The following is a 12286-nucleotide window of genomic DNA, read 5'->3' as shown; positions in this document are numbered from 1 at the left end:
GAATGTCCGGGGCGGTGGCTGGGGAGGGGCCGGGCCCGCCCCGCCCGAGGCCCGCGCTGGCGCCACGCCGGAGGCGGAGGGAGGCGGAGGGAGGCGGCCCCGCCGCTCGCTGCCCGCGGCACCTCCCCGCTGCGACTCCCGGGCACGGCCCTCACGGCGGCGGCCCGGGGGCAAGCGGCGGCGCCCGAAGCTTCCAGAAGGGCGCGCGCCGCCGGTCGCCGGCTGCTGCGGGAGGACAGCGCCCCCTGCCGGCGCGGCTCGGCGCAGGGCCCCGCGCGGCCCCCGTAGGCGTTGAATGATGCAACACCCCGCGCCGGTTGCGCCAATTGCTGGCGAGGGCCGCGCCGGAGGTCCCGCCCCTCGCTCGTGAGTGGCGGAGGGGTGGCGCGGCCCCGCCCCGCCGCCCGCCGATTCGCTTCGCGTCCAGGCCCCGCCCATCATCCTCCCGGCCTGCGCGGCGCGCGGCCACGTGTACGGCGGCGGGGCCCGGCTCCCGCAGTGCCGCCATGAGCGTCGGCTTCATCGGCGCGGGGCAGCTCGCGCTCGCCCTGGCCAGGGGCTTCACGGCGGCGGGTGCGCGGGGGCGGCGCGGGGACGGGCGGGCGGGAGCGCGCGCGGCGCTGGGCTGACGCGGTGCCGTTCGCAGGGGTCCTGGCCGCGCACAAGATCACGGCGAGCTCCCCGGACACTGACCTGCCCACCGTGAGCGCGCTGCGGGTGAGTGGGGGCGCCGGCGGCGGGCGCCGTGTGCGCCTCCCGCGGCGGGGCCCCCCGGTGACAGCGGCCCCGTTTCTCCCGAACGGCTGCAGAAAATGGGCGTGAACTTCACGGTGAGCAACAAGGACACGGTGAAGAACAGCGATGTCCTCTTCCTGGCCGTGAAGCCCCCCATCATCCCCTTCATCCTGGAGGAAGTGGGCCCTGATATCGAGGCCCATCACATCGTGGTCTCCTGCGCGGCCGGTGTCACCATCAGCTCCATCGAGAAGGTGAGCGGGCATGGGGAGGGCCGGGGTACCCCGGCAGGAGCCACAGCAGACACCCGGTGCACAGGAACTGATCTTGCACTGGTCCCGCTCCTCCGGCCCCCAGGAGTGTGTGCGAAGGACGGGAGATGCTCGTGCTTCCCAGGGCTAAACTAGTGCTGCAGCCAGGTGATTGCTTTGGGTCCCCACCAGAAGAGGCTGTAGGAGCTTTGTGCCAGCTCCTCTGTCACACGAGGTATATCGGGTCTTTCCCCCAGTACAGGTGGGTCACGGCTGTGGCTTAAAGCAGGGGATTTGGGATACAGGAGTGTCTCTCTTCTCTCTGCTCGTGGTGTTCTTGCCAGGGGAGAGTCCCTCCCTAGATAGCTTCTTTGGTGTGCCAGATATGCACTGAACCTCATTTTTTTTCCTTTCTTTCTTTTCTTCTTTCCTTCTTTCTTTCCTTTTATCTCTAATGATTTTCTGTCCTAAGAAACTCTCTACCTTCTGCCCCACACCAAAAGTGATCAGGTGCATGACCAACACCCCTGTCATTGTCCGGGAAGGCGCTACAGTCTATGCCACTGGGACTCACGCGGATGTGGAGGATGGGAAGCTCTTGGAACAGCTGATGGCCAGCGTAGGCTTCTGCACCGAGGTGGAAGAGGACCTGATTGATGCTGTAACGGGGCTCAGTGGCAGTGGCCCTGCTTATGTATGTGCTCCTTCCTCAACTTGGGGCAGGCCTGGGGATAGCAGTGAGCTTTGCATGCGGGAGAGGTCCGTGCAGCTTCGATTTGTTGTTCCTTGTTTTCCTCATCGCTCACATTCACGATGAAACATGTAATCCAGGTGTCCGGTTTATAACCAGCTCAGGTCAACAACAGAAGTCTGTTACCAGTTGGATAAGTCTGAAGTCCACAGCCAGTGCGTAGTGTCCATATTGCAAAACATGGACCTTCAGTTAGTATGACACAGGAGCTGAATGTCTCCCATTCCCCCCACTCCAGAGCGGGAAGCAGTGGGAGGGAGGCCTGGCGTGGCACCCAGGCAGTGAAGGGGAGGCAGTGAAGGCAGTGAAGTCTGTAAGCGACAGGAATCACAGTGTGATCCTGGAGCCCTGGATTCTCTCCTGCCTGAGACGCTCTTGAAGTAGAGATGTTCACTCACCTCCTTCTCTGTCTTGTCTCAGGCATTTACTGCCCTGGATGCTCTGGCGGATGGGGGAGTGAAAATGGGTCTTCCCCGCAGGCTGGCTGTACGGCTTGGAGCACAGGCTTTGCTGGTCAGTATTCCCTCTCCAAAACACGTTTGTCTGTGCAGAGCATTGTGCACATCATGGGTTTGAGGTGGTTTCAGTCCTCTCACCAAACCTACTGTAAGCCCTGTATTTGGTTTGCCTGCACGCAGGTTCCTGGTGAGGGGACATAGGAAGGGTCTGCAGCACTCTGCTGGTGTGTGGTATTGTGGGAGCTGGGTCTTGGGGAACCCTGACTCATCTGCAGGCTTTTTCAGCCCTGAAAAGTGTTTTGGCAGCCTGCTAGTGGCTGTCAGGGGAGCTCCATTTGCCCATGTGAGTGCTGGGTGCTGCCCTCCACAGTGGAGAACAGGAATATTTGATGGTGGGTTTCTCTGTCAGCCGTTTTCTCTTCCTCACCACAGGGTGCTGCCAAAATGCTGTTGGAATCTGAGCAGCATCCTGGGCAGCTGAAGGACAATGTCTGCTCCCCCGGGGGAGCCACCATCCATGCCCTGCACTTCCTGGAGAGCGGTGGCTTCCGTTCACTCCTAATCAATGCTGTGGAGGCTTCCTGCATCCGGACAAGGTCAGCACCAGGGAGGTCCTACAGGGCCTCCTACAGAGAGCCTTGCCCTGCACGCTCCCCATCTCTTCCTCTTGCTGTGTCTTAACTCTCCCACCACCCCATTGCAGGGAGCTGCAGCATTTGGCAGACCAAGAGAAGATCTCCCCAGCAGCCATAAAGAAGACTTTGCTGGATAAAGTGAAGCTGGAATCTCCTTCTGTATCACTGGCGTCTGCCAGCAAAGTCAGTCTGTTCAACAATAAGCACCCCGGCAGCAAGAAGAACTGAACAGGCTGCTGCAGTCTGGCTGTGCTGAATATCAGTCTCCTCCGTGCCCTTTCTTTTTGTCTAAGGAGAATGCTCGCTCTGAATGCTGGTGTCCGCCATGCCTGGCTCTTGGCAGCTATGGGACGGTGCAATGCTCTAGAAGAGGGTCTTTAACTTGTAGTGGGGTTGGTGCAAACTGTCCCTGGCATTGCTGATCTCTGTTGGACAGGGGTGATGCCATCTTCAGAGCTTCATCAAGGGCATCGTTTGTCCAGAAGCCTTGGGTACTTGTCGGACTCGGGCAGCGTTTGAGGTGTCCCCTGCAGAGATGGCTTCTATTGGATTTTTAAAGAGGTTTCAGAATGTCTTTCAGTTTCCAAGGCCCTATCTTGCATCTGCTGTCTGAGCATGTCTTCTTACTGTCTATTAGCTAGAGCAGATGCTGCCATGCAGATGCAGTGCTGTGCACTATGTTGGAGGCTGGGCCCTAAAGCGCCTCTCAGAAGGGACCAAAGTGCCTCTGCCCCGTCTTCCATCTGCCTTGACTTTAAGACAGATGGTGTGAACCTCTGGACATACGAAGTTTTTCTCTGGCACTGCTCCTTCTCTCTCTCTTCCTGGTGTGGGGAACTGTGATCTGTTCTCACTGTCCCTACTTCGCTACTAGCATTGCTTGGGCGGTTGGGGGGGGGGGTAATGAGTGCTCCCTTTTCATTTGGTCGCTGAAACTTCTTCATGCAGGTGATGCAGGAAAAGTGTTTTGATATCGATGCAGAGGCTGCCAAAGGTGCTGGTAATGCTAAAGTAGTTTTAGTGCTAGGCTCTTGGCTTGTAGCAAGAGTTTGACCCTGTAGGCATGACAGATGGTTGCTCCTCTTCTCTCTGAACATAATAAACTGCTGCTCCAACAGAGCTGTGGCTAACCCCAGCTGTTTGGACTGGGTGTATCTCTTGCCTCTGGCAGTGCCCACTGGGTCCTTGCTGTCTGAGGGAGCGTGCCCAAGGTGTGCTGCCAGCCTGGCTGCGGATGGTTTGTCCAGGGGCGAGCAGGGCAGCACATCAGCCCATTGCTTGTCACCAGTGCTTCCTGAGTAACAGCCCGACAGGTGCTCTATGGCCCTGTGCTCACAGTTTTCAGGGATTCAAGAGAATGGAAGGAGGAAACGCTGAGTATCCCAACCTGAGGCTTTCTAGAGGTGCCACTGTGCACAAGATTCCATGGAGGCAAGTGGGTGCTGCATGTTCCTCCATTCCCCTCTCAGAAGCTGAAAATGAAGAGGAGCAGTGCAGAAAGATTTAATTTGGTTGGTAAAGTGTGATGCAGAATAAAAGGTGGGGTGGCCACCCCTCTGCAGAGAGGCTTCTGGGCTGCCCCTGTGTACCCCCAGAGAGGCAGAGCTATAGATGAACTTCCTAGATACTGCAGAGCCACAACTGAGCTGGTCAGCAGCAGTGGGACACCAGCTTGTCAAGGTCTAGGAGGGAGCCCTCAGGGCCCCAGCTAACAAGGCCTGAGCACAGCAGGAAACAGTGGTGCCGCTCTGAATGCCCAGGGCCGGACCTATTGATGTGGTCTTAACTCCCAGTTCCATTGCTTATGTCCCACTTGTCCTTCGCTGCTGTACTCATGTTGCCAGCGCTGCTTTGTTCTAGCGCAGCAGTTAGTTCAGCTGGCAGCAGTATCCCTGCGTTATGGACCCACCGTTACGGGAGCAGAGCTGGGACCACCCTGAGCAGCGCAGCCCCGCTGTCAGCGCTGCGAAGCCCGCGCTTGCCCCGGAGCCGGGGGTTGCTGCAAAGCACGCTGCTTGGCCAGTGCCTCCGCTGGGGCCTGGCTGCCGCCCCGGCAGCTTCAGCAGCTCCAGGATGCTGCGGGTGCAGCCGAGGAGCCGGTTCCGCCGCGGAAGGCCGGAGGCTGCACCAGAGGGGCCGGGAGGTCCACCGGGGCCTTGGCGCGGGGAGCCGGCACCGGCCGGGCCACGAAGCTCCCTCCGGTCCCCGCCGCCACCGCCCCTTTAAGGCGCGGCCCCCTTAAGACCCGAGGCGGTTGCGCCGGGCGCTTCATGAATGGAGCCACGTGACCCAAATATCACGTGACGCGTCCGTGAGCGGTGGCGGCGGCGGTGGCTCGCGGCGTCCCTGTCCCTCCCAGCGCGGCCTCCCCGCCCGGCCCGGCCCCGGCGGCCCCGTGAGGAGGTGAGACCGGCGGGCGCGGCTCGGGAGGCGGGCGCGGCCCTCGCGCCGGGGGGGGCGGCGGGCCGGTCCCCGGGGGCGGGCCGGGGCGGGGCGGGCGCGGCGGGCCCGGGATGGCGGCCGGGCCGCCGCCGGTTGGCGAGTGTGCCGCGGGGCCGTCGCCGCTGACTTACGGCGGGGTTCCGGGGCCGTGGCCGCCCGGCGCTGCCCGCCCCTGTCCGCCGCCCCGCCCGGTTCCCCGCCCCGCGGCCGAGCAACAGGTGCGTGGGGCCGACAGCGAGCACCTCGGGCGCGTCCCGCCCCGCCCTTCCCGGTCCCGTGCACCCGGCGGCCCGGGCCCGCCCCTCCCGCGCCCGCTGCTCCTCCGGCCTCTCGGCTCCCCCGCTCCGGGCGGCGGGTCCCGGGCGGGGCTTCCTCAGTGACCGGCTTCCTCGCCCGGCCGCGCCGCTGGCTTCCCTCGCGTTGGTTGCCCCTCTGCGAGGTGGGCAGGCGAAGGAGGGTCTGGAGAGGGTGGCGAGTCACGGAGGTGTCCAGCTCCTTTCCCTGCGCAGGGGCTTGGTCACAGGACGTGCTCCGTCACTCCAGCACCCATCACGGTGTAGCTGATGCCGCCTGGGAGAGGGCTGGTGGCTGAGGGGATGCGGTTCCCAGGTTCTGGCCCTCATCCTGGAGGGGCCTGTGGCTCACGCTCTGCCGGAGGCTACGGTGGATGCAGGGAATGGGCTGGGGCTGTGGGTCTGCTCGGTGCAGCCTCCTTGGAACTGAGCAGGTCCCCTGCGTGGTGGGAAGCAAAGCCCCTTTGGTGAGACTGCGGAGCAGGCTGCGGCGCCAGACTGACACAGAGGGTCAGTGTGCGCTGGGGGTCTTGCTCTCCAGAGCTGGGGATGTCTCCGAGCACGGTATGCGATGTTTGAGCTGTGAGGTTAGAGGATGGCACTGCCGAAGGCTGGAAGGGCTCTCCGGGAGCCAGCTCTTCCCCCGTCTGTGTAGGCAGTTACATCTGGCTGGGTGGGCAGATTCCTCGATGGAAGAGTGGCTGTCCAAATGCCCTGGGTCGGATGCGAGCTCACCAGGGATTCCTGGGGGGCACGGGGCAGGCCGAGCCCTGGCTTTGTGTGTAACGGGGGGAGTCATCCCACGCTTGGGTCACGGGGGCTGCGGGAGCTCCCGTGCACAAACAGAGCAGGAGACGTCCCGGGCGCGGCGGGGCCTCCCTCCCGCCAGCGCCGTGCGCCGAAGCGGGTGACGTCAGCGTGTTTACACGGGGCTCGTGGCGGGGCCGCGGGACCGGCGCTGCCTCATGCGCGGCGCCGGCGGCCCCGAGCGGAGCCCCGGGAGCGTTGCCCGCGCTTGTGCTGAGCCGGGGCCCGTCGAGCCCGGGAACGTGTCGAGGCTGCGTTTCCTGCGGTGCCGCCGCCGCGTCCGGCGCTCCGCGGCGGGGCCCCTCGCTGGGGGGCTCTGAGCAGCTCAGCGGCCGCCGGCGGAGGAGTTAGGCCCGGTTCGCTCTCTCGGCGCCGGCTCTCTGGGTGTCCTGTCTGCGGGCTGCCGGACAGCGCTGTCCCGTGCAGCGCCTTTGTCTCCCTGTTTGTTTTATTTCAGCTTTGCTGCGGTAAAGGACGTTGAGTGCTTGCCAGGCGCCTGGGCATTCCTTAGTGCCACAAGGCAAGTCCCCTGTCCGTGCCTGCCCTGGCTCCTTGTGCTCGCCAGAGGTGCTGCAGGGGTGGCACTGTTGGTCTCCCAGGTGTTCCCTGCCTTTTCCCCTTTTCCCAGCAGCGGTGTCATTTGCCCAGTAGGAGCAGAGGAAATGCCACAGAATGGGAAAGAGCGAAGAATCAGGTTTACAAAGCAGCTGGCTGTGTGCTGTCTGCCCTCACTGCAGCTACCTCCTCCGGACGGCAAAGTGACCCTTCCTGTGCCAGCACTGCCAGGTTCTAGCATACATCTCATAACAAGGGCCGTTGTCATCTAGGAATAAATAGCCTGCCTCCAGGAAGGCTGGAGGCTTTGGGAACAGCTCTGCCGGTGTATTGGGGAATGCTGACCCCATTCACCTCTAATAGGTGATAGATGCACTGCGGGAGTCTGCGCCACAGCTGCTGGAAGAGCACAAATCCATATTTGCTGACTTGTGCATCTGTTGTTTTGGCCATAACTGTATATCAGTGCCTCCTACACTTAGCAAAGTTGTGGCAAACTAAATTGTTGTTGACTGTTGGGCACTGAAGAGACAAAAGGGACAGAGGTGTTTGTAGGCTGTGCTTGCACAGGAGCACTTGCCTCTCTCAAGGAGCTGGGTTGTTCTGGCTGCCTGTGGTACAGCCATGTTGGTTGAGCAGTGTCTGAGGGATTCACTCATTGGGCAGTGCAGTATCCCTCTGAACTACAGCCGGAGGGGAGCAGGTATGCAGGGGCAGAAACCGGAGCTTGTTTGGAGTTACTGTGGGAACAGGCCTGGGGATTGCTGTCACTAGCTCTTAAGTCCTGGGGCAGTGAAGGAGTCTGCTCTCTGGTTTTGGCTGCCCCTAATCCTTGCTTCCTTGTAAGCGTACCTTGGCTCTGAAGCTAATGGAAGGAGAAGGTGGTTCTGGGCCTTTGAATTGCCTGGGACCAAGAGGGACTTTCTCGCAGAAGAGACTAACAGCTGGGGTCAGTTTTGTGTGTAGGTGGGAGAGGGGAAGGCTACTGCTGCGCTGGCCCAAGACTGTGACGGGGTTGCAGTGTGCCCAAGGGCTCCTTTGTGCTGCAGTGTCAGGTTGTTCTGTTCCTTGGGAAATGTTGGGTGCAGAGCTGTGACTGGAACCTGGATGTGCTGGCTTTCCTGGGAAGCACAAGGTGTTTGGAGAGCTGTGAGCACAGCAGTGGTCTTCCCCATCCCACAGGATGCCCAGTGAACTGTGTTGTGGAGGCAAAGGTTTCCCCTGCACTCCTTGCTGACCTGCGCTGGCTGCATCCCTGGGGGCAGCTATGGGCTGATGGGACTCGTGTCCTGGGGTGGTTCTGGAGCTGGAAGGGCGAGCGGCGCGCCAGGGCTGCGGCTGGGAGCGGGAGGCCGTGGTGCCGGTGATGCTGAGTCAGCATGACTGGCCCTGAGCAGCCGAGCCGGGACCTGGCCGCTGCTGCCAGGCTATTTTTAGATACACATGGCTTCCGTGTACTCTGGCTCCTCCTCGTGTTTTAATTTCCCCCACCCCAAGGCAGAAACCAGCATTGCCCAAAGCCTCTGTGGGAGGGGGGTGGAAGGGCCGCGGTTCCTGCTTAGGGACAGAACCTGCCGCTTGGAGTCCGGCTCAGGCTGGTACTTGTGGAGGGTGTTCCGGGGAGCGGTGCGGGATGTGCAGCAGTGCCGGGTGCTGCCCTGCCACTGACTCAGCTGCGTCCCGGGGGGCTAACCTGACCTTCTTCCCTTCCAGCACCTGCTTGACAAGGCTGTCGTGTTATGACGACCCCCAACAAAGGAAACAAGGCCTTGAAGGTAAGGCAGGTGGATAAAGGGCTGTAGGTGGTGGGTGCATCTGCTCCAGGTTTCACAAGTGTGTGCCGCCATCTCTTCCAGGTGAAGCGGGAGCCAGGTGAGAATGGGACCAGCTTGACAGATGAGGAGCTGGTGACCATGTCTGTGCGGGAGCTGAATCAGCATCTGCGGGGCCTGTCAAAGGAGGAGATCATCCAGCTGAAGCAGCGCCGGCGCACACTGAAGAACCGGGGCTACGCGGCCAGCTGCAGAGTCAAGCGTGTTACCCAGAAGGAGGAACTGGAGAAGCAGAAGGCAGAGCTGCAGCAAGAAGTGGAGAAGCTGGCATCAGAGAACGCCAGCATGAAAATGGAACTCGATGCTCTCCGCTCCAAATATGAGGCTCTCCAGAACTTCGCCAGAACCGTGGCCCGGAGCCCTGTGACCCCTGCACGGGGGCCTCTCGCCTCCAGTATGGGTCCCCTCATCCCTGGCAAGGTCGCTACTACCAGTGTCATCACGATAGTGAAATCCAAAACGGACGCCCGGTCTTAGTGAAGCGAGAGTTGCCTCAGCTTGTCTGTGCAGGGCAGTTAGGCACAAAACCAGCCTGGAACCCCCAAAGCACAAACCCTCCCCAGATGGGTCCGGGTTCCTTCTACTTGGCCCAGGACTGGCCTGCTGATCACTCCAGTTTTGTTTTGTTGTGTCCAGATTGGTATGAGCAGTGGTGATGCGTCCCTTGTCCTGTGCAGACAGAGCCTCCCGCCCAGTGATCTGCAGCCCTTGGGCGCCCTTGGGACAAGCTGCGAGATCTTGGGTTTGTAGCCAAGGAACGTCTGTGCAGTGTGGCTGAGGGCAGGCAATGGGAGGGCTGGGGAAGGTCTGGAGGGAGGCTTTCTTCCCAGGGCTGGGAACCCTAGTTTTCAGTCACTTCCAAAGGTTTTATTTCATTACTCTTCCTGGTGGTGCATCTCGGTGCCTGACTGCCAGGCGCCTGAACCTGCTGCTTTTGTCTCATTTGGTACCTGTAGTTGCAGTTGGGGTGTTCTGTGTAATAGGTTTGTATTCCTTTCTCGGTGTGCCTCTGTGCCCTGACAGTGGGTTTCCCTCAGATGTCCGTGGCGTTAGCTGTGTGAAGTAGCAGTGGTGGACAGGAAGATGCTGCTGTACCCCTGCCTCTGCCCCAGCACTGGGCCAGAGCACCCCAGGGGAGGGAGGGAGGGAGGGAAGGTACCATGTCGACTGCAGGCCGGTTTTGTGCCTAATGTCTTGCACTGAACAAGACCAAACTCACTAGTTGTTCCCATGTTTTGAGGGTATCAAGTGTCTCTAGTGTGATGGTTTACACAACCAGTTTATGTGGTTAAATAGCCCTTTATTTAAAGAGAGAAACATCATTTTAAGAGTTATTAAATTATCTAAGTTTAAAATTAAAATCAGACAGAAAAGAGAGCGTATTTATAGTCAGCTTTTTTATCTGAGAGGGCGAGAATATTTGACCATCTGAATGGGGAAATATTCTCGGAGACTTTGCTAGTAAAAAGTTAATAAAGAAATAATTTTAAAGTTTCTCATGAACCTCCCGCACGCCGTGGCTCTGAGGTTAGTTTTTATAAAGAGTTATCAGACTTTATTTATAAAACTTAGAAAAAGACAAAAAAAGAGGCAAGTCCTGTTTGATATCTTTTTGCAGTTGTACCAAAAGTGACTTATTTTTGACCTCGTTGGCTTCCGTCGTGTCCCCTTGTGTTGCGCTCTCTGTTCTCTGAGCTCGCTGTGCTGTGCTGGTGCCAGTGGCTGCCTTCGCCGTGTGCTGTCGTTTTCTCGCTGCCGTTGTTTTCCCTAAGCAAAACCGAGAGATGGAATTGGCATCTCTGCATTCTCCGGGAGGATTCTGGCACACTGGCAAAGGGGCTGCTGTTCTTGAGGGCAGGAGTGGACGACTGGTGCGGCTCTTGGTGATGCCTTTCCAGAAACACGTCTCTGCAGAGGTGTGCTGTGCGAGCAGCCGACACCGGAGCGCCGTTACCTGAATGGGGAAACCGTGCTCTCCCCTCTCCAGCAGAGCTGGCAGAGGGGTAACATAAGGGAGAACTGTCCAAGTTTAGGAAGAGGCTGATGGAATTTAACTGTGGAATTGGATCCTGTGGTCAGAGCTTGTGTTGCTCTCGGGGCTTATCTGACAGGGGACAGTGCTGGTTCTGAGTGTCTGTAGTGCTGGAAGTGGCGCTGTGGCCTGGTTACTGCCCGGCCTGGTACAGCTCCTGCTTGTGGGTGTTGGAGGAGCACTCGGAGCTGTGTGACACAGCTGAGGAGCTGTTTGTGGCCAGCCTCCATTTCCTCAAACACTTTGATCCCCCCACCCTCCCCAAAGCTTTGAGTTGATTACTGAGTAGCTGCAGAGAAGCAGGACGTGGGGATGAAGTCCATGTGAGCTCCTGGCTGTGTAAAGTCTCCTGAGTGGAGGGAACTGGCCAGGATGGCACAAGTGACACTGCAGCCTTGCGGGAGGTGGCTTACTGTACTTGGTAGGTTTGATGCATTTCTCATGTAGCTGATCTGGTACTGTTGTCCTTGGGGCTGAGAAGCAGGTAAACTGATGGAAGCTGCAATGTGGCAGGAGAGGAGCAGATAGTTGGTCAGGATTTTCTGCTGGAGGAGGAGATCAGCTTTGCTCTGACTGATTGGGAGTTTAGGGAGGAGCTGTTTTGAAAGGTTTTCCCAGTCCCATAACTTTCTGAACAGGGAGCAGGTTAGAACATTGCCTCCAGGTTTCCCTCTCCCAGCCCTGGGCTTTTGCTCGGAGCCTGCCGCTTCTCAGCTGTTGACTGGCTGGGCTATGCACTGAGCAGCACTTGGAGCTCTGGGCTCTAACCTTTGTCTTCCGGCTGGTGATGTGCCGGGAAGAGGTGAGACTTCGCAAAACACGATGACCTCCAGTTGCTTGGGGTGTCAGTCCCAGCCCCATCCCGCCGGGTGCCAGCCTGGGGTCAGACCTGTCCAGAGCTGAGTTCTGAACCCAGCTGCAGGCCTGGTCCTGCACTGCTGCTGGTGAGGCTGGGCTGCTCTGGAGTGAGACCCAGAGCCGGGAGGGCAGAGCCGGCGGCAGCGCTGCCCCCCCCGTGTTAGCGCCGCCGCTCTGGGGAGCGGGTGCGAAGCCGTGGCTGGAGGGGCCAGTGCGTGGGTGCGGGGCCGGGTGCGGAGGGGACGCGGATTCCCTGCGGGTGCCTGCGCTGTGCCCTGTCCGGGGAGATGTGCTGGTCCCCGGGGATGTCTGCAGGCGCTGCCCGGGGCCGTCCCGCGGCCTCTCGTGTACAGTGTTCGGCGTGTGGCAGTTCTTGTCCCGAGGTGCTCGTCCGTTTGCTTCCCTGCTGTGAAGGTGTCGTGTTTTCTTTCTCCCGGCCCGGGGGCCGGGGGGCCGTGTATCGTGTGGTGACTTGTGTACGGGCTAGCTGCCCGGCGGAGCGGGCGGTATTTATTGGTAAGTTATTGCCCGGCGGCGGCCGGCCGGGCGCTATTTATTGCTGTACAGAGCCCGGCCGCCGCCGCCCTTTTGTACGTGACAATAAACCGCTTTCAAACAGCCGCCGCCTCGCGCTTCC

General features: G+C 60.0%; 2 protein-coding genes across 8 annotated transcripts; both read left to right on the top strand.

Moving 5' to 3' along the window:
- Positions 1-435: 435 nt before the first annotated feature.
- Positions 436-3965, top strand: PYCR1 (pyrroline-5-carboxylate reductase 1). Its single transcript, XM_065693905.1, has 7 exons — positions 436-573; positions 647-717; positions 810-989; positions 1459-1680; positions 2158-2250; positions 2628-2791; positions 2899-3965. The coding sequence occupies exons 1-7, from the start codon at positions 507-509 to the stop codon at positions 3056-3058; spliced, it is 957 nt and encodes a 318-aa protein (XP_065549977.1). The 5' UTR covers positions 436-506; the 3' UTR covers positions 3059-3965.
- Positions 3966-5114: 1149 nt separating this feature from the next.
- On the top strand, positions 5115-12267 carry MAFG (MAF bZIP transcription factor G). 7 transcript variants are annotated; one of them, XM_065693906.1, is made up of 3 exons: positions 5115-5233; positions 8641-8702; positions 8784-12267. In XM_065693906.1, the coding sequence occupies exons 2-3, from the start codon at positions 8667-8669 to the stop codon at positions 9234-9236; spliced, it is 489 nt and encodes a 162-aa protein (XP_065549978.1). In that variant the 5' UTR covers positions 5115-5233; positions 8641-8666; the 3' UTR covers positions 9237-12267. The 7 variants fall into 7 exon arrangements, with proteins under 7 accessions (XP_065549978.1, XP_065549981.1, XP_065549980.1 ...); XM_065693909.1 differs by lacking the exon at positions 5115-5233 and adding an exon at positions 5369-5490; XM_065693908.1 differs by lacking the exon at positions 5115-5233 and adding an exon at positions 5542-5711.
- The last annotated feature ends 19 nt before the right edge of the window (positions 12268-12286 follow it).

Source organism: Lathamus discolor, chromosome 13, assembly GCF_037157495.1.
Source record: "Lathamus discolor isolate bLatDis1 chromosome 13, bLatDis1.hap1, whole genome shotgun sequence".
NCBI classification, from domain to species: Eukaryota; Metazoa; Chordata; class Aves; order Psittaciformes; family Psittacidae; genus Lathamus; species Lathamus discolor.
This window is presented reverse-complemented; position numbering and strand designations above follow the sequence as displayed.